Source organism: Cydia strobilella, chromosome 12 (genome assembly GCF_947568885.1).
Source record: "Cydia strobilella chromosome 12, ilCydStro3.1, whole genome shotgun sequence".
NCBI lineage: Eukaryota > Metazoa > Arthropoda > Insecta > Lepidoptera > Tortricidae > Cydia > Cydia strobilella.
The window spans coordinates 13,024,510-13,052,356 of NC_086052.1; the positions used below are offsets into that span (position 1 = coordinate 13,024,510).

Sequence of the window (27,847 nt, forward strand, 5' to 3'; positions counted from 1 at the left end):
TTAGAGGAACTTACTTTGACAGTGCTCTGACAAGTTTCCTTCTCCCTGACAGGTAACTCGCGAACCACGACCGTGTATGCCGTGGTTTTGAAGATTGCGAAGTAAAATGGTATCGAAACATTATCAAAGGCTTCAGCCAGATCTAGAAGTGTATCTCCAGTATCTCCACATACCTATTTTAATAATAGGTTCGGTTGTAAGTCCCTATGGACTACGTACTTACCATCAGGCGTGGTATAAAAATAAAACTTGTATATCAACCTCTGGTCAAGATCGATCCCATTAAGCGTCTACCCTCGAGATACGTTCGAGGAAACACCAACCATATCATTATGCTCTCGACAGTCTTAGTAAAGATACTATGAGGTATCCTCTATGGAATTCAGACGTATTTACATCTTTTTGGATCTGTTAGGCTAAGCTAGACTCATTTAGAGGAAGACTTGAACCAACAGGAAAATATAGGAGTTAATGTAAGCTTCCAGTATAATAAACTCATTTGAGTCGTTGTGTACATTGCCTCAGAGTAAGTGAAGGAAATAGGAAGGAAAACAGTCAATAACGAAAATATTATAAACAATAAATTATTACGAAAATTATAATAACTGGGAAGGCTTTACGTTTCTCAAAGAACATTTACTTAATGGTCCAAAACAGGTAAGACATTAGCATTAGAAAACTATCCATCAATATAAATTACATGAGACCATATTTTGACAAATTTCCTATAATTATTTAGTTTAGTCTAATTCTTAGTATGACATACTTATAATATATCTAATATATCCTATAATTTGCAAACGGGACATTTAAATAAGTTCTGTATTTAAAATTCGTCGCAAAACACAGTTACATTCCTAATACAAAGTCACGCCATCTAATCATAATCAACATTTCTCTATTCATTAAATAAAAAAATGAATACGATAAGGATATGTTTTAACTGCTGCACATTAAAAGTAAAACCCGTCTTATAATGGCCGTGCCGTTTTGTGTCATTGACTTCTGACAGACCTGCCTAGGTTTATAAGTAGCCATGATTTAAATCTTCTACTTCCTTTGCTATTTCTAGTGCCTGAGAATCGATGTTATAATCGGTTAGCTTTTGCCTGTGGGTTTGTTCACGTAAAGCTCGTTTCTCGCACTTTATAGTAAACTCAATCTAACCCTTAACCATTTTTAGGGATACATACCGGATAAAAAAATCTTATGTAGAGTAGAATCTGTGCGGAAAGAGAAGAGTCGTAGAATGTATGGGCTCCTTACATTCCACGACTCTTCTCTCTCCACACAGACTCTATCTTTAACTTATGTACATTTTATCCAAGACCTTTGAAATCTATTTAGGGGAGCGAAGACCTAGGAGAGTTGAAAAAAAAAAACATTTTTAGTCATAAAACAGTCATAATATTAAAACCTAGTAGGTACTTACTGTTGGTAGACTATTACGTGATTAATTAATACCCATCCCGACAAACAAATGTTAACATTTATATTAGTTGTCAGTAGAATCATGCATGTAGAGCGGATCTTGTAAATTGTAGGCATTTGGTTAGCAGCTAAAATTAGCAACTCTGAAGATAACCGTCAAATACAAAGTTAAACTGTAAATTAAAGCATTTACCATCCGAAGGTATACTTATTTATAAAGCATTAAAAAACTGTAGAAGTAAATTAGGTCGTTATGTTAACTGCATTATCTTAAAAGTCGACAAAAATGTAAAACATACAGACCTTAATCGATCGATAATCAAAAACCCAACGAGGGGTTATTACTTCAGAATTTCGTACCGCCAGCACAAACCAAAAAGTTTTATCTTGTTGAAAATTATCTACTATACTATTGGTAAACCTTAGGTTCCTAGGTAGGTACCCAAATGAATGATAATTTTTTTTATCGTGGCAAGTCAGCATTCTAGAAATTTGTTTAACAATGCTAATACCTACTGTTATGTACTAAAAAATATTAGATTTGTAAAAAAATATTTCTACGCGTATTATATTTGATAAACAACAATTGCCTGCGATGCGTATATTTTCCAGGTTTATTTTGGGACTCGCGACACGATTATTTTATTACGAGCCCCAACCATTAAAGTTACATTGTCGTTGGTGTTTTTTTTAAACAACGTACATAAATTGCACAATGCATATAATTATACGATTCAGCGTAAGTGTGGCGTCAAGCCAAGCCAGTATTGGTATTGCAGTAAGGTGTATAATCGGTTTATTGACGAGTTGTATTCCAAGCGTTAAGATACAAAACACATGGTGCTATATTGAGTTGAGATCCGTAGCTTTGCGTGCTGAAGCGTTCTGTGACTGAATTTCAATGTACATATCTGCACATGAACAGATAAAGAAGTGCACGACCGGTAGTAGTTGTAGTGTTGTGCTACCTAATTTCAGATGTATCTGAATAGGTCTCTAAGGATTTATAGTAAAGGTAGAGCAGCTTGGTCGATATATGTATGATGGCGACCGTACAAGTATTAAATAATAAAATTTCTTGAACCCTAAATGGCTTGAACCCTAAATTGCTTGAACCGTAAATAGCTCAACAATTAAAGACTGTGACCGTACGCCACGGACCTCGTTACCATATCGCCACGTATGTTTCGTCTTGTCGGAGTCAAGGTTGTGTCAAGATGAGACTCCGGGTGAAACGGACAATGCACGCAATCGCGCTTAGCTTTGTTAATTAACTGTCATTGTGAGATTGTGTCGGATTGCGACACTTTCGCTGGACACACAGGGGAGATTATACAGAAGATTATTTGCTGCATAGGCTGTAGTTGCGTGGTTGGCTGTGTGGGCTGATCCGTATGTCGGGGAATTCAATCATAATTTTATCATAATTTTTCTAATCTAATGCTCAGATTTTACAGATTTTTTGAGAATGCTGAGCCGCATTACTGCTGCTATTATGACGTTCATTACGTTACTCATCAAGGAAATTATCAGATACAGCAGCGGCAATAACGATGCCACAATACCCGCCCGGTATCCCTTTAGAGGGTTTTGAAAGGCTTTGCTTACCTAACTAAAACCCTTTCGTTTGGTTTTTTATGCGCTTCATAATACGGGTAAGCCGATACCCGTTCGATACTAAGCGCTAACCTCTTAAAGGGGCATCGATTATAAATTATAACGCTTATTCCATTTTCAACTTTCTCTTCGTACAAATAGAATCAAATATTATATATATAGATACACAAATGTCATAATTTTTTAAATTAGAAAGGGGATACCCAGCTGTCACTGTAGGTACCCAAGCTATGTAGAAAATACTATAGGTACACAAGAAAATTGAATTTTTTTACATATGTATTTATTTTCCTATATACCTCCTCCTTTTAGAATTCGATTAAACACGTTCATTTTTCTATATTTGAGACATTTGAGGTCCACGGCTTCTGCTAAGTGTAATGATGATGATGATTTCAAAAACTATCAGATGCTCTTTCCCGGGCCTCAAACTATTGCCACACCACATTTTATTTCATCTAAATGGTTCAGCGCTTTAAGCGTGAAGAGGCAACAGACAGACAGACAGAGTTATTTTCTCATTCATAATATTAGTAGGGGTGCATCGTTAAAAATCAGATCAAAAGCTTAGGTAAGCACGCTTCACCCGAGACCTCATTTTCATCATGTCATGTTTGATAGTAGTCATGTGATGTGCTTATCTATTTTTCACAAGAAAATCCTAGTGAAAATCAATTTTAAAATACGGCTTGATGTGATTAGTGTATAGCATTCTTACTTTCAAAGGCCAAAAAGACTAATACAAGAAATATAAACTTTCCTTCTCTCCTAATTTTTAGTCACAAACGTTGCTATTATAAATGGAAACCGCCAATTTGTAATCGCCGCCTAAGATTTGCAATATAACGAGCTGTTGTAGAGCAGTCTGAAATGGCGCCCCTGAACATGTGCCTGTATGTAATGGTGTCAATGACCGCCGTTGACTTGCGAGCGGCTAGGGACCCTCGCCGATATGGGCGGCCGTGCTAATACATATAGGCCGCAGCATCAGAGCACAGCCCATTGTACAAGCGGTAGAACACACACAAGAAGGCAAAGTCTCTCCTTAGACTTAAAAGTTCAATACCGTTTAGCTCATTTTGAACACTTCGCCCGCTTAGCAACTGCTGACTGTAGTCCTTGCGCGATGACCAGTTACCAGACCAGTCAAACTTCACGATAAATCCTTCCGAAACCACTGAGGTCAAGTTTCACGGCAGTAGGTCAACTCGGACAGTTGACAAATCAGCGGAGGTCCGCGCCGGGGTCCCACTCGCAACACCGTTAACTGTGAGACTTCCGTTGGATTAGGGTCTAACCCTAAAACAACATCAAACTAGTTTGACGACAATGTTGATCTACTTTTTAACTGTTTGTGCAACAACATGGTTCGAACAACGATAAATGGGATAACGGGGGAAATTAGGGTAATTGGGAACACTGAACTTTTAACTCCTGAAATTGCATGCGAATGTTAATAAAGTATGTATTTACTTTAGGGCTGTATACAAACTTTTTCATATAAAATACAGAAATCACTGTCATGCATTTTAACCCAATAATATCCGGCGTTTAATAGAAGATTAAAAGTTGCCATCATTTCGGAGCAATAGTAAAGTTTACCCAAATAAAAAGTCTAAATTGATATACCGCGCGGTGGGGGCGGAAGTTCCTTATAGAATCTTAGGCTAAGGTCTACTTTTTCGGTCGACCTCAAGTTAAAATAAATCGAATCTACTAAGTCGGATAGTTTCAATGTCGTTGTAATATAATTCTAACGGTGCAACGGTAACAGAGCTTGCATTAACAACAATTACTTTGATCTTCAAAGGCTCAAGGAGAACTAAGCACAATCTAAATTCCTAGGGCTGCCTTTATATTCCAAGAATCAGTTATAATAGGTGCCTTTTATAGTTAGGTGTAGGTTGTTCCATTATATTGTAGATTTTAATTTTGCTGCAACGTATTACATATTTAATCATCGGGCAAAATTTCCGAAGTAAAATATAGTACTAAATCGAATGCTAGCCTAACAGAAAGGCGGCGTCTACAATACGACTTGTGGTTTGGCAATTTTTCGATATCGAGACCTTGTGAAATTCGGCTCAAATTTGTCTACCTTTCTTCTCCCCCATGAGATCGGTAATAATACTAACAAAAGTACAACGGTATAAGTAAAGTAGTCTTGGTTCTTACCCGTCCTCATAGATGACTCCTGATATTTTAGTATTCAATATGAACCTGCTTTACATTTGTAAATGACATAATTCCTAAGCACATTTTCGGCAACCTTAAAAGGCTCAGGTGCTAATTGGCATGCCCCTTAAAAATTGCTGTAAAACACACCCGCTTGGAACCAGTGGCCATTTTTTTTTACTAATGCGGTCGAGTCGTGACTGGATCAGAATGTACGAGTGTGAACACTGCTTCCACAGATCGCAATATCTATAGACTGGCAACATCGAGACAGTAAATTAGATAACACCGAGCAAAATCGTTCTTTGTAAAAGTCTGGACTCTGGAGCGTATGTTAATTTCATTTTAACCCCTCAACTACCACATTTTGAAGTGCTGGGAATAGAGGGCTTATAGCCGTACCTATTACTTAAATATATTAAATAAACCTTTACCCCAGTGTCAAATTGCCAAATTGTGCAAATTGTGGTAACCATGGTAACTCCAGGTTTAACCGGTTAACCTGGGTTAGTGGGATGGTGCAACTGGTGCAAGGGGTGCTTATCTCTTATGTAGCGCAGGGAACATACCAGATTCGTGCTGACTGTGATCGACGATGCACGGGAATAATGTAGATGGTATTTTTACATTAGAGCAAAATGTTCAGCAAGAAACATTTTGTTAAATTGAGTTCAGCCATTGAGCGGCACCTCTAGAATTCAGACACAAGCCATAAAATTCTAAAACTGAATCCCTGAACTGTAGTTTTAGAGCGTCTAAACGACCGAATATAATTTTGTTACCGTACTCTCCTTTACACTATAAAACATAAAGGTACCTAAAATAGTGGGATCAGAGAACGATTTTTCTAAAAATACGGCCAAACATCAAGACACCATACTGAACCAAAATGAAGCTTACTCAGAACCGTCTCTCACTTACTTAATCTTTGCCACTTTGTTGATACCGGAGATAAGACTTATTCTAACGGTTTTTTATACAATCGAAGCGTGCCGATAATAGGTCAATACTTAAAATTAATGACCAGTCAAAATCGTATGCGGTCAAAGATGTAATGGTTAGATTAAACTGCATGTGGGAGGAAGACAATCACAAAACAAACCATCAAAACAAACAAACAATGTGCCTACCTACCTATAGGTCTACCACATATTTCAGGCGATTGGTAAAGAAGTTGCCCGGTTTATTTATTTATTAGAAGATGACTTAGTTTTCGCGCTAAATGTATATTACAGTTTACTTACCTATTCAACTTTATGTAGCCAAGCCATCAGCCAGTCCGTAGCGGACCATAATAATTTCTTAACAACCGCCTTATTAATCAGTAGCCCTATAGTATGCTAACTTTTATTTTATTTGTAGTTTACTAGGTCCTACAAGATAGATGTGTTTCGGTTCCCGCGAAAGTAAACTAGGTATATGGGAGAACTAAATGCGGACAATTTGGTACAATACAAAACTACACCGGTGGCGGTTTATGGCTCATTGAAGATGTGACGTAATTCATAGCGAAATTTCTATGATCACGGATATCTGGGGGTAGCATGACGTTATCGTGCGCGAGAGCATAAGAGTTACCTACTTAAAGTGTGGATAGAATCAAAAGAACTGACATAAATTACTATGTTAGATCAGAAGAAACACATAGATATTCCGGTCGGAATTCTGGCTGGTTTGTGTTCTCCTTTCAACATCTGTACCTTATAGGTACCTCAGTCTTGAGCCGAATATTATTACGCTCAAGTATTTTAATTAATGAGATATGTTCCTTAATAAAAACATTTGATGTATCCTAACATCTACATTCACTATAACTAAGTAATAAAATAAATATGGCAGCATTGGCAGCACTTTTAAACATTAATATACATATATGTCTAAATTACGAGTATATTACTGCTTAGGTGCTCGCTTAGGCACTTACTTACTCGTAAAAGTTCAGATTTTATACCGAGGTACAGGATAAGTCTATTTCATAATTAAGACTTTATTTACTATTACTTTATTTTCTATTCGTACATTATAGTTTTATTGCGTTGCCATTTTAGATACTACATTTAAATGTCTAACTACTAGCTAGACCAGCATGATTATATGGTGGTAATTAAAGCATTAATCCACACCAGAAGTTTTCATAGGTGCAACCAACCCCTTAGATATTTAATTTTATCCCATGTTGAATAAGTAAGCCTATCAAGTTAATTTTCGAGGCCATTACGGGCGCCAGTCGTTAATATACGCAGTAAATCCCAACAGTGTAATTAAGGTGCATATTTGCTATTTTTAGCTTCGATAGGATTCTTTGGGTTCCTTGCGTCAGAGCCTTGGGATTTTTTCTAAAAAAAGGAGTTTAATTCTTGAACTAATGGTCTTTCCCTTCGGACTCTAGTCGCTTTTTAACCGACTTCAATTTCATAGAAGGAGGAGGTTCTGTATTCGGTTGTGGCTATATATATATATTTTTTTTTAATATGCAGCCAGTCAACCGCTTGATGTTAAATCATTCGGCCTTATACATCGGTGCACTCCAACTTGGGTTCGGGGGAAAAGTGTATCTATATATAATGTTTAACATCATTAGGTATAATGTTTAATTTAATTCCTTTAACGACGGCTATATAGGGTGGCAAAAAAAAGTGCATTCCCATTGGCAGGGAGGTTTTGAGATTATACTGAGCAACTTTTACTATGGGATCAACCACGAAATCCGGAAAAAAAAAATTAACCCTCCCATAGAAAATGGACCAGCCAAAATGTACGACAGCAAAATTTTTATTCGCGATTTCGGGGTTGGTCCCATAGTAAAAGTTGCTTAGTATAATATCCCAAAACCTCCCTGGCAACGGGAATGCACTTATTTTTTAGCCACCGTGTAAATTCAATCTCTAGTTTTCTAAACTATCGTTTAGGCCTCATTTTCATAAACGAGTTTTACACGCAATCGCAATTTAATTCGTAGATAATCTTACTAATTATGTTGGTTATAACGCCAAGAGTGCCAAGACGCAGTCAAAAAATAGTAGATAAAAAAGGATAAAGCACTGTTTTATGTCACGGGCGCGATATGGAGTTCTAAGCAAACGAGGGAGGAAAGATTTAACTCCCGTGTTACGACTGTTACGAGTCCTCAGTGCAGCGAGGGATTCAAGCTCGCCCAAGACGAAAACAGCTTTATCCCAAAGGAGAGTACTCTACTTTTCTCACCTTTTGCGAGACAATAAAAAGCAAGGCTACTTACTAGAAACAACGTTTATATTAAAACTTAAAGTAAGTGCCTACCTTATTTAAAAAAAACCGGCCAAGTGCGAGTCGGACTCGCGCACCGAGGGTTCCGTACTTTTTAGTATTTGTTGTTATAGCGGCAACAGAAATACATCATCTGTGAAAATGTCAACTGTCTAGCTATCGCGGTTCATGAGATACAGCCTGGTGACAGACAGACGGACAGCGGAGTCTTAGTAATAGGGTCCCGTTTGTACCCTTTGGGTACGGAACCCTAAAAAAGTACAAATTTCATCTTTAACCGCTTTAACCGCTAATACTGCAGCGTTTTGCAACACTCGCGGCTTTTGAATTAATTTCTTTGTTTTACGTATATGGCTTGTAGTGGCCAGTTCGATTTTTAAATAAGTTCTTTTTCTACTCGTCGACTTCATATGAAACACTACAACCTTACCATTTTCAACGTTGGATAATCTATGGCACTTCCGACTCAAGCATAAGAATTAAAGAGTAAAGTAAGTATAATTAATAATTCTAAGGCCAGGATTACACTTGTAAGTTTTACTTACGTAAGTAGGGACAAAGCTATTTGCTAGAATGAGATAACGATATTCATATCTCATTCTGTAGTATATCTGTGTCCCTACTTACGTAAGTAAAACTTACAAGTGTGACCTTAGGCCAGGATCGGGATACCAACGAGCTTTCCTAAACCTAAAAAAATAATAAGCAATTTAAAATAGAACCCTCCGCACAGAACAGCACTTAATCAGTTTCTTTCTCAAGACGGTCACGAAAGAATGCAACTAAGTTGAGGCTTGTAAAACTTAAAAGCCCATCAACGTGCTGACTAGCGCCACTGCTAAATAATTGTGATTGTGTGTGTATGACTAGACAAGATCGACGACGAATAAATGTTTATAGCAGTATCAAACACGATTTACAACAACGTGGAATCCAGCTATGATACAAAAACATAAATTTGTAAAAATTGAATTACACGGCAAATAATGTAGTAACTCTTCCATTGTTTACAGTTTCCAGTGCCTGCGGCTGCGCGCAGAGCAACGAGCCATGCGGATGATACTGACGATGAAAAAGACATCACGTATGACAAAAAAAAACCTGCAAACAATGCATCCCATACATTTTTCTTTGATAAATTGATTGATAGAACAAGATACGAGTTTTTTTCAAAGTAGTCACGATTGCCTTGGTTTTCCGGAAAATATCAAAAGAACATTAAATAACGCGGAAACAATATTCTAAATCTAAAAGGAGAAATCAATATTACCTCCCGTAGTTTCGTGGGTCCTGCTTAAGGCTTCTACACACCTTGCAACAGATGGCATGCGATTTTAGATAATTGCCGTCTAATTATTAGAAGCATCGAATTCAATCAATCGATCAAATGCCGTAATGTTTTGCAAATCGCATGCGATTATCGGTGACATTTGTAGAGGCCATTATAATTGTATTCTTCGTCCTGATATATTATTTTCAGAAATCAAGAGCAGCCTGTACCGGGCACGTTACCACCAAACGCAGAACTGTCGAAACCCGCCCGCGGCTTGCTGGTGCGTCTCCTCGATCGCGATCCCCGGGTTCGCATGAAGAGCTTGAGGCAGTTGGAGCAGTCGGCATTCTTCATGGGGTACAAGTTCGACCATGTAAAGGCTATGAAGGTAGGCTTAGAATACTAAAGTATTTAAAATTACTTTTTCGCTAGTTTGCGTAGGTATTTGAGATTTTTTCCTGGGTTTTTAATATTAGCATGATTGATTGGTAACTCACAATCCTAACCCTTTTATCAACAACAGTGGGCCTACCTCCAACGTCGAGAAATCGAAACACTTTATTTTCCCGTCTGTCGCTCGAATATGCCATAGAGAGGCAGATAAACATTAGGTCCTGAGGAATATGTACATCTCCAATTTCTTCAAACATGCATATGCCCACAAAAATCAAAGTCGCAGGACTCGGGATGTATGTATGTACCTACCCTGTTCCGCGTTCTTACCTAAATATAAATTTAATATGTTATATTTTTCAGGTGACTCCAAGATCCATTCTCGAACGCTATTTTCCGGATGGACCTGATTGCACTGAAAAAAGCGAAGACGATGATCTGCACTTCGAAAACTTTGAATCTACTTAAACTTCCAGAAAACTAATGATAAATTCTTAATCATTCCATTATATAATTAGTGCTTTATACCTCATTGTGATTAATGTAATTCCAAATGACGAAAATTAATTTTAAATAATAAGTACTTTGGTGCCATAGGTGAATTATAAATGAATCTGTATTATATTATTCAGAATAGTATACATTTAGGTCTATGAAGTTTTACATAATTTTGATCCTTACAAAATAGCTAGTAGGTAGGTATCTTCTTATAGTAGTTTGTAGTTAGCGCCTTGAAAAGTCCTGATGTTTTCTGGTGAGGAAACGAGTCTAATAATTGTAATAGGCCACATCACCATATTATACTATAATCTGTGACATCACATAGGACCAGTTGGCAGCTAGCCCTCAGAGCTAGCCTTATAATAAGAAGCATAAGTTTAGCAAACGTAGCTGTACTTATTTCTATCTGATTTCACCCTTGCACTCTAATATTGTTTTCTGTTAGTAAAAATTAGCGTTGAAAAGAAACCGGGAAAATTACGGGAAAATTTCAAAACGGCTCGTTCTTTTTTTAAAGTTTCTTTCGAAAAAAACAATGCAAATTTCAGTTACAATACTTCCAAAAATAAGAATAAGGCTGAAAAAAAAACAAGTTTTTTTCAAAACTTCTGTATTTTTCAATATCATTTCAATATACTTATAGTTTGTAATAATGAACTTTATCAATAGAACTACGAACACAAATTGTATATTGTAACGTAGTATAAATTTATTATAATTATATGGTTGACATTGTATATTATAGTATGGCTGAATTGACGTGTAAAATTTGTACAATTTTATCAATAAATGTATCTTATCTTATCTTATCTTAAAGCACTGTCTCATTTCAAACATAGACAGAGAGAATCATACTATCTTTGTCTTACACTAGTACTAGCACCCAAAAGAAAAGGATGAGTATAGTTTTTTTGTTCTTATTTACTGACAAGATTTGCTTGACCAACTATGATTAGGAATTTAAACAGGTAGGTTAAGGTTGCATGTCTTCTTCTTCTTCTTCTTTTAAAATTATGGCTTCAGCCCAGTGGGACTATTTCGCCAGTATCAAGGTATTGAGAGGTTTACAAACGACAAAAATTGTACGGTTGTACAAGACAGTGTACGGTGATTTGTTAGCTCTTGTAAATCGATAGCTAGACTTTACAAGAAGCACGTGGACTACCGGCCGTTGACTCCAAGATGGTGGTTAAACGCGCTTCAAAATTAATTCTCCATTCACTGCACACTACCACATTAGTTTACTATATAATAAGCTATCGATATTACACTTTAAACAATATTAATAAGCAAAAAACAAAGTAATTAATCACGATGCTAACTATCAAGATGGCGCTCGAACCGGAAGTCTTGCATGTCTAATGTGTTTGTTTTTGGCATTGACACTGACATCACTCATCAGTGGCATTGTGTGTGATGTATTTTTCTAAATAGAACTGGAAAAAACTGAGAAGAACGAAATTTTGTAAAATTCCCGAAAAAAACATTCGATTTTTTCTGGAATTCTCATCCCTAGTAAAAATATGACCCATTTTTGTAAATTATAGTTAGTCTGGCCAAATCACCTTCCCACCACCAACTTCGCACATGGCCAATAGGTAATCTGTATTTTGTTAAGTTAATAATAATATGATAACGAACGCCGTTCGCCTATATGATAAAAATAATACACATATATTGTGATTATGATGATGATGGTTAAACATGGATTAAACCTGATTAAAATAAATTCGTAATATAGTTTGTCAAAGGACTGTTTCATTTCAAACATAGACAAAGAGAATCATACTATCTTTGTCTTACACTAGTACTAGCATCCAAAAGAAAAGGACGAGTATAGTTTTTTTTGTTCTTATTTACTGACAATTTGGTTTGACCAATTATATATAGTTTGTCAAAGGACTGTCTCATTTCAAACATAGACAGAGAGAATCATACTATCTTTGTCTTTGTTGTACTAGCACCCAAAAGAAAAGGATGAGTATAGTTTTTTTGTTCTTATTTACTGACAAGATTTGGCTTGACCAACATGGATCGGTCATGAGGGGTGGGGCTAAATGACCGAACGGGATAGTCTTATGTATCTTTCAGTAGTAGTGACAGAGAGCAATATATTACTTTTTGTCTTTGTCATAGTTTCACTTTTCCACCTCTGCCACAACCGAAATTGTGGCAAACAAATAAGTACGTGACATGTCATGCTTGTTCGTTGCTTGTTTAATTATTGTTGTTTTCTATGAAATTGTGCTTTCTTTTATAAAACATAGTGATGGTTAGCGTTTTGAATTGATAAAATAATGGTGAATTGTTCTGTAATCGGCTGTAATAGCCGCTCTGAGCAAAAATATGAGAACATAACCTTTCACACGTAAGTACGGTATTTTACACCTTCCTCTTAACGCAATATGTGAGAATAACATTGTAAAATTACGTTACACTCAAAGCAATGTAGAATTACGATTTCAATAAAAATATCACAATTATTTACACAAATTAACAAAACATTATTTGTAAAATTATCCGCCCAAATTACGTAGGTTGTTTGTGCTAATATGTGAGCTACTCAGACGAGTCTGAGGTCAGCCGTTTTTAATCTTCTTCTTAATTTAGCTGCATAACAATCATGTTAGGGATACCAGATGAAAATATCATAATTTTATGGGTAATTTTGACCTCGTAGTTTTTTCGTATTTCTAATTCCAAAAAATAAAATAAACAAATGTTGTGAAGATTAAATGTGGTGTACATTAATTGGTGTGAATAATGTGATTGTGATTTGTGATTTCATAAAATTAAAACTCATAATACATTTTATTTTACGTTTTATTTACTAAACATGTTTAGTTTTGTACCACCTGCGCGAATTATAGGAGGTATTTCATTGTTATTACGCCTAAAAAGAACGGCCCATTGACATTTTATTCAACAATTTTAATACCGTCAAACTTTGCCTCCAGGGTAATCGCCCCAACGTGATATCAAATATTGGGGTAATTTTTACCAATATGGTATCCCCACGTTTATCACGTCATCTATGTCTATCCCTTACGGGCGCACGCGGTAGGCCGCATCTATGTAATGCTAGGTTTATGTTGACCAACTATAAAACATAACGGTTTTCTTTCAATTTTAGCAATAACAAAACGCCATGTTACGTCCTACTACTATCTGTGGTATGGATTCTTATCTGTCAATTTGACAGCAGTAAATTTCGATTATAGAATTTTGTTGAACGAGATTCCCGTGAAAATGGCTGCTATTCTGCAAAGGGCCGCTCTGAGCTACCTGAGGAACCAGGCTCGCGCCTCCTCGCACTCTGCCACCGCTGGTGGTCACGGAGGTAAACAATATTTATGAGTATTTTGAATTATGTAATCATGTATAACCTAAAGGCTTTATCTCTGACCTGTTTGTGCAGTCTTGTAAGGTGTTTTGTCTTTGTGGTAGGTGGCCATGCCCTGTGGAAGAAGATGTCGTTCTTCGTGGGCTTCCCCGCCGTGGGTCTGGGCATGCTGAACGCCTACTTGGGTCATCAGGAGGGACATCATGAGCCTGCGCCCTTCGTCCCCTATGAATACCTTCGCGTCCGCACAAAGGTAATCGTTGTTGCTAATATTTATCGTTTATGTCACCAATAACAGTTTAAATAATTTACTATACTCAAATCCATCGTTTTTGCAAACTAAAGAGTTTAGTGAGTATACATATTATGTAAAATAACTATTTTCCCTATAAGTACAAAAAGTTGGACTACCTGTAGATTTATTTCTAGTTCTTACATATTTCTTAGCATGTCGCAATATTATACAAGTATACTTAAATTAAATGAATTTAACACTTTGTCTGTGGCAGTTACTTTACATTGAAAATAAGCATACTTCCATTGGGCCAAATTGACCTAATGTTGCAGCAAAAATGTTAAATGCTACAATGTACAGTAGGACCTTGCTGTTGAAAACTGTTGACTGATTACAGTGATTACAGAGATTTCTGGATTATCATCAGCAAAATTTTTGTGTTTCAAAAATCACCTAATAAATTTATGATTTATTTCTGTGGGTTTAACATATTTCTTTGAGGAAACTAAGCATATAAATTACTAGCAGTAAAAAAACAGCTAATTATACTTTTTTCTGCTTTATTATTTTTGCGTTTAAATAATCAAGACACTTAGTTGGAAGAAATTGAAAAATATTGTGACTCAGTTTCTTCACGCTGAGACTTTCCGGATTACAGAGTTCGCCAGATTGGAGAAGGTCCAGATTAGGGAGGCTTTTGTGTATTTCCTCCTCATCTTAGTGTTTTCCCTGTTACATTATTCCTAGTTTTAATGCTACTTTTGTTATTTATTATTTCAGAGGTTCCCATGGGGTGATGGCCAGAAGTCCCTCTTCCACAACCCCCATGTCAACGCCCTGCCCAGCGGCTATGAGCACTGAACATTCTATGATGTAACTGAAACTGTGCATGAGCACTTTATTAGAAAATTAATTGTGATAAGTCATTAAAGTAATAAAAAGTATATGATGAAGTATTTAATTTTATTGTAAGTTTAAATGGGATAAAAGAAACTATGAAGCAAGAAAAACACTTTTAGGGGACTTGCCCCAAGTAAAATTAACTGCCCTATGACCCCACATAGCAAATTTCAATGTTCCTGTTTCAGACCTTAAGTCTCTAAATGCATGTGCATATTTCTAGTAGCTAGGGCTGGATTTAGAGATCTGGAGGCCTCGGGGCAAATAAGGAGTGGCGGCCCCCTGGCCTCAAATTATTTTTCCGAAGTCTATTGTGGAGGCCCCTCTTTTGTGGATGCCCTCCCCTAAATCCGGCCCTGCTAGTAGCTAGTCAGACAAGTACATTGTCAGGTATTAAACAAAATAAATTTTGAAATAAAACTATGAAAACGGATTATATCGCGTATATTGAATTTATAATACATCCCGACGTTTCGAACCCTTTACAGCGTTCGTGGTCAACGGGTGAATGAGGAAAAATTACAAAGTGCAAAAATACCCACATACTAAAAATAATGAACAATCATAGACTATAAACTTTAAGGCTGGTTGTACATGCAAAATCGGTTCATAAGGCTAGTTATACACTACAATTATTTTCAAGTAAAGATATATATATATATATATACGCGATAAAAACTACGCCGGCTCCAACCCTACACCACGGATCCGAGAAGATTTAATTCCTTCCTGAATTGTAGGAGGGTATCCCAATATGGGACCGGCAACAAACTCGGCGGGACACATCTTTTCAAAACATATTATACTCAGAATGTCCAACATCATTTGAAAATCTTTACTTGAAAATGATTGTAGTGTATAACTAGCCTTATGAACCGAGTTTGCATGTACAACCAGCCTTAAAGTTTATAGTCTATGATTGTTCATTATTTTTAGTATGTGGGTATTTTTGCACTTTGTAATTTTTCCCCAGTCACCCGTTGACCACGAACGCTGTAAAGGGTTCGAAACGTCGGGATGTATTATAAATTCAATATACGCGATATAATCCGTTTTCATAGTTTTATTTCATGAGTAACTATCGCGGTAACCGAAGACAATATTAAAATAAATTTTATCATGCTACAGATTAAGTCCAAATTTCAGTAAATGTTGCTCATTGTGTAAAAGCTTGTTAAAACAGTATCAATATCAGGTGAACTACAGATTAAAATAAAATCCCTCAAAATTTCGTCTATTTCTGCTATGTTGGGGACCATGGGTTTTAGGTAAAAACATGGTAAAAAAAAATGTTTTTCTGGATTTTCCGGTTTTATTCAGTTGAATGTTATCTGTGGTACAAAGAAACGGAAACGTCAAAGCTGACAACGTCGACGTCAACTGTCAAAACATGTCTATGAAAAAAACCAAGAACATGCTGAACATGAAAATATCAATAAAATATGAAACTGCAATGAAAAGCAAACAAAAGGCATTGTATTAAATAATTGTGAATTTAATTTAATTGATACTTAAAATGGCAATTAACTCAGTTAAAGATTTTGGAAAAGCCTGGTGGTCTGAGGTGTACAATCGAATAATAGGAGCGGCCGTGTTCCTGGACGACTACAGTTCAGAATGTTTACATTGGGACGGAGGATTGTTGAATCTCATATACGGGGGAGCCGTCTCTGTGAAGAGCTTATCGCCTTTTGAGGTATGGTTTTTAAACTTTTGAAGTCTTTTCCCTTTCTTTCATTCAGTTTCATTTTAAACTAAATTTGTATTAAAGGAGCCTAATCTCTTTAAAAAATGCTATAGGAATATTAGGGAAGGCTGCAAAATGTGTCCTAGTTATACCAAAGTTGCCTTCTGAATGGCAGGCTTTTAGATAAAGAGTTAACTAAGAGAATATAATTAAGTCAATGATTTCGATCAGATTTGGTTTGTATACAAAATACAAAAATTCCTTTTATATATACAGAAGGAATCTTTAAGGTGTGTAAATGTTTAATTTATTGCTCTGTTTACAATCTTAAAACATTCTAAAAATAACTTATAAGAGTGCCAAAACACCATCACCATATATTTCTTTTTAGTTTGCAACAAAAGACCAAAAGAAAGCCGTCTTCATCACACAATCCGCCAGCACACAGCTCCGCACAGTCCGTGAGATCATCAAGCACAGTGACTTTGCTCACTGCATGCTGATATGCACTGTCAGCCTGGACGTGATTTATTTGGAGCTAAATGACGGGAAGGATGTGAGCGATGTGGTGGCGGCGGGCAAGGCTCCCACAGAGGCCACTAAGCAGTTGGAGGGAATGCTATTGGAATGGATTGGTAAAAAAGTATGCACCTTTAATCTTTTCATATTAAATATGTCAAAATTAGTGTTTTTAGTTTTTATGATATTTCACTTCAAGTAACTTTAAAAAGGATGTATATAATTTTGTATAGCTTGTACTACTTCTACACTTTGCCAAATATTTGTTGAAATGGGCACCAGTAGAAAAATACATAATAAAAAAACTTAAGTTACCGCAATCCATACCCCAATTTGCACCTTTGATGTATTGGACTAGCTAGATAATTTTTACAGAAAATTGTGAATGGCAGCACCAAAGAGCTGTACACACTCTGCCCACATCTTTTTCCCTCCCTCCCCAGAGGTTAGATATCCAAAATAAATTAGCCTATGTTTTTCCAGGGCTCAAAATTTCCACATGGCAGTAGTTTAACTGTGAAAACCTAACAGACAGTCATTTTTGCATTCAGTTTCAATTTTATTTTTAATAGTTCTATGTTGTTGGAAAAAAAATATTTAACTTTATTTTTCCTCACAATGTTTTCCTTCACCAAAAAGCTAGTGGTAAATATCTAATGAGATTTCATATATAAGTTCCGAAAAACTCATACGAGAAATTCAAAGGTGTATGTGAAGTCCCCAATCCGCATTGGGCTAGCGTGGGGAATATAGCCCAAGCCCTCTCACGCATGAGAGGAGACCTGTGCCCAGCAGTGGGACGTATTGACGTGACTTATTATTATTAACTTCATTTTTCAGCAATGTGCGGTTGAAGTGGTCCATCTCCCACTATTCACAATATCACCAACGAATGTAGTGTTCCTCACACCACCATACCACAAAGTGTATCCAGCGTACGATGGTAAACTCACAACAGAGTCAACATCTATAGACCTGTACACGCTGAGCAAAGAGGAGAGGGCTCAAGTGCGGAGGCTGGCTAGTGGTTTGAACAGTATTATGGAGTCCATGAATTTGAAAGAGGATGTGTATTACATGGGAACTTTCAGCTCATTGATAGCTGGGGTGCTGGAAAATTCGCCTGTTTGTTTGGCTCGGAGAAAGGTAAATTCTAATTTAGTTAGATGCAAAGTCGCATATTTGTGACGTTTTCAACCAAAAGGTACCACATTGTCGGTTGTTGATAAGGTTGATTTCAAATTGAAGCTATAAGGAAATAGCGCATTACTAACAAGCGACAATAAGTACCTTTTTAGTTGAAAATGGCTAACTTTTAGTTTTTGCTGTTCCTAAAAGTTCAGAACATTGGTGAAACCAATGCTGACCATTTGGACCAGGTTAAGTCATTCCAGTATCTTTAATTTTCGGGAACAGAGACAACTTTTGTTATCTGTGCGTGTGTAAGACCCATAAAGTGACTATCTTATGTTATGTTCTAATATTTATAAATTGCGATTATGACGTTATGTCTTGTTTCATTCTAGAATTGTACAAGTCCCGCGTCCCTAATCGTCATCGATCGTACCCTGGACGTGTGCGGTGTGACCAGCCATTCAATGGAATCTGTTCTTGACAAGATTATGACAGTGTTGCCAAGGTTTCCGGGACACAGCAACGATGTCGCGGTGGATATGTCACCGTTGTGTGAGGCTAATGTGTGAGTAAGCACTCTCTCAAACTGTTGTTTACGAACGCTTCTCTTATAATTGTTTATGCTTGGAAGCCGAGTTTTGGCGTGACATTTTTTTTTGCAAAAGCCAATTTTATAAGTTTCAAATATTCACAATATGATAATGACGACGTTGTAAAGTCGTGTTACAATCAACTAAAAGTACAATAGATTATCGACTTCTCTTACCTGAAACTCTTCCAGTATCTCGCATCCGGAAGACCTGCAACTCGCCCCCGGCTGCCTATACCACGCCAACGACGACTCCTGCACTTCCACCTTCGACCACATGATCAACAAGAGCCAGAAGGAGGTCATGTTCGACCTCTACAACAAGCTGTCCAAGATAGATGTGCAAAGGTATTTCTTTGACACTTGGAGAACCTTTACACCTCCAAATCTTATTAACAGCTATTACCGATTATTTTTCTCATGTCGTGGCGAACTTTTTCATCTGCAAATTTAATGTGTTATTTACAACAGAGACATATACGTCTCTGTTATATTTTAGTAGTTATTTATTTTAAGAATATTATAATATGTTGTTTACCCGAATATTGGCTGTTGTATTTATAAATGTTGCGAAAGTAAGGACGCTAAGGGCGAGAATTTCGTACATTAACCCCCCATTTCCTATCTCTGTCGCACGCGCATAATTATATGACTGTCCCGCTCGAACAGTGACATTTACCGCTGGCATCATCGGCAGGACAGCAATATAATTATTTGCGTGCGATAGAGATTCATAGAAAATGCCCCATATGATGACACTGTAAATGTTGTATTGCCTTGTGAAAGAGCCCTTGAGGCCTACTAGCAGAATATTTTTTTAAATTTTGAGGTCGCCCAGCCCCAAGACGCTCCTCAAGGTCACGCCGCAGAGCATTGAGAAGATCGTCGCGGCCGCTAAAGGTAAAAAAAACTTACAAACACACTGTCGGCAGCCCTAAATACACTCATGGATAATTTAGAGGAACGCAAAAAAAGTACTTATTTTTGAAATTGGGTCAAAATGCTTTTCGTTGTCTTGTTTTTTGTCCCCAAAAAATGTGACGGAGTGCATGGTGTGAAATTTAGTTTGGTAAAAGTCGGCACTTTTGCTGTATTTGTGTGCGTGGTGTCTTTTACATTACGAGAAATAAGCAGGCAGATAGACGTAGTGCCTTGGAGAAGGGTGCGTACTTTTTAGGGTTCCGTACCCAAAGGGTAAAAACGGGACCCTATTACTAAGACTCCGCTGTCCGTCTGTCTGTCACCAGGCTGTATCTCATGAACCGTGATAGCTAGACAGTTGAAATTTTCACAGATTACGTATTTCTGTTGCCGCTATAACAACAAATACTAAAAAGTACGGAATTCTCGGTGGGCGAGTCCGACTCGCACTTGTCCGGTTTTTTTCATTTTTCTCAAGATAATTATAATCTACAGCTAGAATGACATGCAATAGCACTCAACTGTTTTTATTTATTTGATACAACAAGACAACGAAAAGAATTTTGACCCAATTACTTTAGGTGCTGTAATCCAGTAATTGAACCTTTTTGTTTTGCGTTCCTCTAAATTTGTCTATGAGTATAGTTACTCTTGTATTAAACAGTTATTATTTTATTTCGAAAACATTCTATTGCAATAGGGAATATTACGCAAAACTTTGCGTAGAGGGCGTCACTAGCACAGTCATAGGGCCTGCCGCGAAACAGACAAATCGAAAGTTCGGTTTCTGCCTTTCTATCTCTCTTGCATATTCGATCGATAGAGAGGCAGACAACGAAATTTACATTTTCGCATTTCGCGGTAGGCCACCTGTAAACAAACCGCCGCGATGCATCAATGTCATAGTGAAAACTTGTCAAAAAACTGTTTAAGGCATAGTATGTATAAGTTACTCTATAGTTTAGGATGTGTGCTGCACTCTGGCTGGCACTGCACATTGCAGTAATATTCCTTATTAAGATGTGTTATTAAATTTTCAGGCAACTACGACATAATAGAAAAGCACATCGGCGTGCTGCAACAAGCGCTAGGCGTGGTCCACACGCTGAAGTCCCCCAAGCGTTCACAGGTGGAACTCCTGCAGAATTTAGAACGGCAGGTGCTGCAGAGCCTGGCCGCTAGTCGTGACTCCACTAGCGTGCTACACCAGGTAATTAAATAACATGCAAGTGGACGAGTATAATTACTTACAGAAGGCAATATTGCCACGTTTGACGCTAGTACGATGATTGACGCTAGTACGTTTTGAATGAATCACGGTTAGTTTCACTAGACTTATATTGACGGTGAACAAGGTGCATGTAACTGCGTCGAAATATCGGGAGCTCGCAAACAATACAGAAGCTATTTTTTCCATCGAGCGAAAGTTGTTTAATCAGGTTTTGAATCGATTAAGTTACTGGAGAAAGGCATCAAGATTGTTATTAATATATTATGATCTAAAAATGCTCTACGATTTTTCAAAAACTGCTGGCTGAACCCACGGCACTTTAAGTACTTACGTTCCGCGTTTTTTGTTTCAGTTTGCTGAAATATAATATTCTTGAAATAAAACTATGAAAACGGATTATATCGCGTATATTGAATTTATAATACATCCCGACGTTTCGAACCCTTTACAGCGTTCGTGGTCAACGGGTGACTGAGGAAAAATTACAAAGTGCAAAAATACCCACATACTAAAATAATGAACAATCATAGACTATAAACTTTAAGGCTGGTTGTACATGCGAAATCGGTTCATAAGGCTAGTTATACACTACAATTATTTTCAAGTAAAGATATATATATATATATACGCGATAAAAAAAAAAACTTATTTTTTTTCAGATCAGCCATCTAATAAAGACCAGAAAAGACCGCAACCTCCCCCTAGAAAGCCTCCTCGCCCTCATAGTCCACGTGTATTCCCTCACCGGCACCGAAGTGTCCTTCTCAAAACAGCACGAAGACAGCCTCACAGAGACGTTAAGCGTGGCCATATTCGAGGACCACAAGACCCTGTTCGCTGACCATGGACTGAGGGGCAGCCCGGAGCACTGTGATGACGTATCCAAGTCCATCATGGGGAGGCTGAAGGAGATTGCGACGATGAGGAAGAATTTGCAGAAGTGAGTAGAACTTTATAGCTAGCATTATGCTGAGTTGAGTCCATTTCGTGATGCACACTTGATGATCTCTTCTTTTCTTGCTGTTGTTGTCTGTCACGAATAAATGTCTTTTATCTTATCTTTATCTTTTAATTTTTGATCTGTATTATGAGAGTTGTGAGTAATATACCGACAATAGGAGTTTGCCGATGTTTCCCTTTGGAAACAATCAGGCCGAGCAAAGTAAAGGTCCCGGGCGTGGCCATATTCGAGGACCACAAACCACCAGACCCTGTTCGCTGACCACGGGCTGAGGCGCAGCGCGGAGCACTGCGATGATGTGTCCAAGTCCATCATGGGGAGGCTGAAGGAGATTGCGATGATGAGGAAGATTTTGCAGAAGTAAGTAGATTTGAAAAACAAGACAAGGAGACGTTTCACGTCACGTCATAGTATACTATAGACCTACCAATATTTCTTAAGACTAGTATAAAATTATGAAGTGTTACGCCGCAAAAACGTGGCAAGTGTTAAATTATGTCTGAAATTCGGTACATCTATCAGTTATTTAGGTATTAGTATGACCATGCGGGAGAGACTGTTAACGATAGCATTTGGGATTGCTAGTTGTGCTAGATTCGATTCATTTGTCACTCACTATGTCCTAAAAAATAAAAATGTTTAAGAATTTAAGTTCAGTAGGTCTTTTTCTTTTTATTACTTAGTTTTTAGGGTTCCGTACCCAAAGGGTAAAAACGGGACCCTATTACTAAGACTCCTCTGTTCGTCTGTCTGTCACCAGGCCGTGAGCCGTGATCCGTTGAACCGTGATAGCTAGACAGTTGAAATTTTCACAGATGATGTATTTCTGTTGCCGCTACAACAACAAATACTAAAAAGTACGGAACCCTCGGTGGGCGAGTCCGATTCGCACTTGTCCGGTTTGTATTACAATTATTTTGCCTAAAATATAATCTTAACGTGGTGATATTTTTTGGTTGCCAGGTACAACTCTGTTCTAAAGCCGTGCGAAACAGGTGGGGGACACGAGTACCGTGGCGCGTTACAACAGCTGGTAGAAGACCTGGTAGACACGGAGCGACCGGAACTAACGGATCTGCGATACAGGAACGAGGGGCTTAAGGATTTGCTGCGGAGCGGACTCAAGTGAGTAGTCTGGGAATTGGACCTAAAATAAAAATTAATACTGGAAGGCAAGGTACTCGCTCCTAAAGCCGTGTGAAACAGGCGCGGGGCACGAGTATAGTCTGCATCTTCTCAAATTATTTTTTCGCCAAAGACCCTTATATGTTAAACAAACACCTTTGTTCCTTTTATTCGTGCGCGTGCCTATTGCTGGTGAGCGCGTGACCATTGTGTATTAGCGAGTGGCATGCGCTTACCAACAATGGCCACTCGCTCACCAACAATGGGCACGCGCACGCACAAAAGGAACAAAGGCTTTTGTTTAACAGACTAGGGTCTTTGGCGAAATAATCATTTGAGAAGATGCAGACTATACCGTGGCGTGTTACAACGATTGGTAGAAGACCTGGGCCGTGTTGAATTATAAACTACAACTAATATTACAAGCGGAACTCCTTTTCTAATAAGTGGAATTAGAAAAGGAGTTCCGCTTGTAATATTAGTTGTAGTTTATTATGCAACACGGCCCAGGTAGACACGGAGCGTCCTGAACTAACGGATCTGCGACACATGAACGAGGGACTCAAAAATTTGCTGCGGAGCGGACTTAAGTGAGTACTGAACAGATTCTTTAAAAATAAATAGTGGAAGGTAAAGATCGATTCGGCCTACAATAAAATTACTTTATAAGCAACAGATCCACGATATAAAAAAGGTAAATTTGCCAATAGATTAAATTATTGGATACACATAAAGTAGTTATTAAATTTAAAACTTCCTTGATTCCCGTGACTTAGTGACATAATAAAAAAGACTCCCTTGACAGTAATATTCCAGCGCGGAATAACAAACTTTAAGAGCAAATATTTGCAAGGTCAAGATGTTTGCTTTCCGTTAACAAGTTTGGAAAAATCAAATTATTTTATTAAATATTTTGTTGTGTGTTTTTTAAGTAGTCACACTACTATATATAAATTAAAAACTGTAATAGACGTTATATATTAAAGAAAAAGTGACGAAGCCCTCCAGTGGTGAAGGCCGGATTCGAACCGGCGTCTTTAGCTATCGCGGCTAACGCCATGAACCGATAGCTAAAGATGCCGGTTCAAATCCGACCTTCACCACTTCACAAGTTCACAAGTTTTATGTACCTCTTGTAGGTACGCCTTTTCAAGGGCCACAGTTCCTACTATTGTTGACACAGTTAACTGACAATTTGGGTTCCTTATTGCAACGATATAAGGCCTACCATTGTTCAGATAATAGTGTTGCTTTTCGGTATTAGTAGGTAACCGATACCTAAAGACGCCGGTTCGAATCCGGCCTTCTCCACTGGAGGGCTTCGTCACTTTTTCTTTAATATATGACGTCTAGTACAGTTTAAATATTTTTTGCTTTCCGTTAGTCGTTCGTGTCAATCAGTCACCTTTTTTATTGTTTACTATTGTTAATACATGTTTACGTGTTTTTCCAGCATTCTAACGAGCAAGAAAACTCGCAGCACCAAGCACCCGCTCGACAGCCCCACCGTGATCATCTTCGTCGTTGGCGGCATTACGGCCGAGGAGTGCAAGCGTATCCACAGGTAGGCACAGTCGCCATCAGGTATATCTGAGTGGCCGAGCTGCTCAAAAATATCTTACGTTTAACTATATTTTTTAGACTAACCAATGAATTTTGAAAGCAATCTATTTCGGATACAAATACAAATAATTTATTGGAAAAAAAGTATTGTACAGAGGTTCATCTTAAAGACTAAGAGTTGTTAGTAGAAGAAAGTGGGTTACAAATGCTTGAACTAGTTCCTGTGTTTTCAGCGAAGGACAAAATTTATCAATTTTTAGTGTTCCGTGCAAAACTTTCTTTTGACAAACGGAACACTTATGGGATCACATCGGTCTTGCAAATCGGTTAAATACGTTTTTCTCAGAGACCGTTTGACATAGATACCTAAAATTTGAAACAGTTATAGCAATTACCACCACTAATATTGTGAATAAGTCAAAACTGCTTATTTCTTATTTTAGAGGGTTGAGAGGGCTAACCTGTTTTTTATTTTTTGTAGGATTTGAACTATCATACGTCAACTTTTGATCACCAGAGTGGCCGCATAACGTATAGAGCCGTACGGCTCCTGTATCTTCTTCAATTAGCTCCATGCATGAATTTATTTTTATTTTTGGATTCATAATTTATATCGTTGGAACACCGGAAATGATAAAAATACTTTTGTAAACCTTAACATTATTTTATCAAAAAATACTTAAAATGTTGAAAAATTTTGAGCGGTTGAAACGCTCATAACTTTTGGCGCGAATTCGACAGAGCGTGATGACGTCACACGTTGGGCGGCCCAACTGACGTTTGCTACTAATGACACTAATCTGTCGAACACGTGACGTCACGTGGCGTTTCCAGCGTTTCGCTCACTAGCTTTTCGCGGGCAAATTTTTGTACTTTTTATTTATAATTTTAAGTAATTAAATGGTAATTTAAAAACGGAAATGCATTTGTAACATGATATAACGGTAACAAACATCCGAATAAAACATATTTCGTTCAAATATAAACTTCATGCATGAGGCTAATTGCCAAGTTCGAAGCACTAACTTGTCTCATACTTTAAATAATGCATTTGGTGAATAATGTTGAAATCGTAATAGCGTAATCGTACAGAGTAATCTACTTCAACTGACACTATTGGCTACAATATTTTGCAGTAAAGTGGAGTGCAATAGAAATTGCAAATAATGTAAACAAATATGACAGATTTTTTTAGCATTTGACATATAACCTAAAATTCTTACGAAGGTTGTTTTCACTGAAATATTAATAATCAACATATATTTTAAATTAAAAATTTAATTATATTAACTGTTGATAAGGTCAAGTTTGTCCTTAAAAAGTGCGAAATTACGAAGTTATGAAGGTAACTTGGTTTGTTTACATTATTTGCAATTTCTATTGAACTTCACTTTAAGTACTTTACATACGCATTTCGCTATTCCTTTGCTTAGATAGATAGATAGAATACTCTTTATCGGCACACCTCAGTAAAATATACAGCTTACAGCAAACAATAGAGGTAAACAACAGGCGGTCTTATCGTTGAAGAGCGATCTCTTCCAGACAACCTAGAATAGGTAGTGTAGGTAACCGATTAGCTGTTAATTGACAATTTCATCTGCAGGACCGTGATCACGAGCGGCGTCGACACCGCCGTATTTATCGGTTCCACAAAATTCGTCACTCCAGTGGAAGCCATGAGAGACGTCCTCGCCTTATAGCAGTACTCACCCCTGATGGCGCGCAAGATAAGCACCACCAGCGCCGTCAAAGACACATGCCGAAAGATGGTGTATTAAGTTTGGTAAGTTGTCGATAGATGGCGTTATAATTAGATGTTTAATTTAGCCGTGTTCATCGTTAACCGAAATTCGTCACTCCAGTGGAAACCATGACAAACGTCCTCGCCAGATAAGCACCACCAGCGCCGTTAACGACTTACCGAACTTACAACTTACCGAAAGATGGTGTAGATGCCGTAGGTTCAAAGAGCGGAGTTTTTGAATAATCGTACCGCTTTTTTTAGATTGTAATATGGTTGCAAAATTTTTTATTAGCAATCTTGAGGATTTTCTCTAGTGACTTCAGCGATTCGAATCCTGATGTTTTGACTTTCGCGCGATATGAAAAAAACACTAACATAGGTCTAAAACGCACTTTAAAAATTTGTAACAATTTATGCACAAAACTAAAAATATGAAAATTGCTTCTAAAATGTGCGATTTTATTTAAGAATAAAAAAGAAGAAGACAACATTTATTGCCACACAACAAAAGATAAATTACAGGGTTATATTTACAAATAACATAAAAAATTGGCATGCGCGACAAAAGGAGCGGGCTCTGCATATGCTATTTGTGAGCATTCTTACTTTTTGTTAGGAAAATCGGGTATAATTTACCTAGCATGATTAGCATATGTTGTATCTTACATTATAATATATAACTGGGTACCTGTACCTAGCTAAGCTTTTATGACCCTTACCGTTTAAATGTCGTTGTCATAGGCTTCATTTCTCTGTTGCTTGCTAGATAATGTGTATTTTGGCTGTTATTTTTAAGCTAGATGTATTTGGTTACTCCAAAAGTAACGTTATGCAATGTTAATCTATGTAATACTGTGAATATTTATAATACATTTTAAATAATTTAATTAATTGTAAGTGCAATGCAATAACAATGCAGGTATAAACTGTTAATATGTTATTAATATTATTTAACCCTTAAATGCATAATGATGTATATATGCATCGTATATTTGATGGTCCGTGGCTCAATATGCAGCTATCCAAAATCACATTTATTACTTTTATACAGCATAACACATCTATTTCAATTTATTAAAAAGTTATACAAAAAATCATGCATTTAAGGGTTAAGTTTTTGTTTATAGTCAAGATAAGCCTGTAGGCAATTTTTATAACTATTAAGATATTGAAATAAAAGTAGTTTAAACGTGTAAGAGTATTTTATTAAAGAATCCTGCTAGATGTAAATTTGATAAAGACAAAAATCCCTCACG

General features: G+C 37.2%; 3 protein-coding genes across 3 annotated transcripts in view; all 3 read left to right on the top strand.

Annotated features, from left to right (window-relative positions):
• Positions 1 to 10,643, top strand: part of LOC134746192 (serine/threonine-protein kinase S6KL) — a 75,396-nt gene extending 64,753 nt beyond the window's left edge. Inside the window, exons 8-10 of the mRNA XM_063680519.1 lie at positions 9,483 to 9,553; positions 9,950 to 10,130; positions 10,499 to 10,643. Coding sequence (XP_063536589.1) covers positions 9,483 to 9,553; positions 9,950 to 10,130; positions 10,499 to 10,603 — 357 coding nt within the window. The 3' untranslated portion in view covers positions 10,604 to 10,643. The remainder of the gene's footprint in view (positions 1 to 9,482; positions 9,554 to 9,949; positions 10,131 to 10,498) is intronic.
• A 3,173-nt stretch (positions 10,644 to 13,816) lies between these two features.
• On the top strand, positions 13,817 to 15,155 carry LOC134745789 (cytochrome c oxidase subunit 6A, mitochondrial). Its single transcript, XM_063679876.1, has 3 exons — positions 13,817 to 13,976; positions 14,084 to 14,232; positions 14,995 to 15,155. The coding sequence occupies exons 1-3, from the start codon at positions 13,886 to 13,888 to the stop codon at positions 15,073 to 15,075; spliced, it is 321 nt and encodes a 106-aa protein (XP_063535946.1). The 5' UTR covers positions 13,817 to 13,885; the 3' UTR covers positions 15,076 to 15,155.
• A 1,396-nt stretch (positions 15,156 to 16,551) lies between these two features.
• Positions 16,552 to 27,551, top strand: LOC134746182 (sec1 family domain-containing protein 2-like). Its single transcript, XM_063680500.1, has 11 exons — positions 16,552 to 16,810; positions 17,193 to 17,444; positions 18,161 to 18,466; positions 18,847 to 19,019; positions 19,236 to 19,391; positions 19,873 to 19,943; positions 21,005 to 21,174; positions 21,855 to 22,135; positions 23,120 to 23,281; positions 24,735 to 24,845; positions 26,451 to 27,551. Exons 1-11 carry the CDS (start codon positions 16,631 to 16,633, stop codon positions 26,545 to 26,547), a joined length of 1,959 nt encoding a protein of 652 aa, XP_063536570.1. The 5' UTR covers positions 16,552 to 16,630; the 3' UTR covers positions 26,548 to 27,551.
• Positions 27,552 to 27,847: the final 296 nt, after the last annotated feature.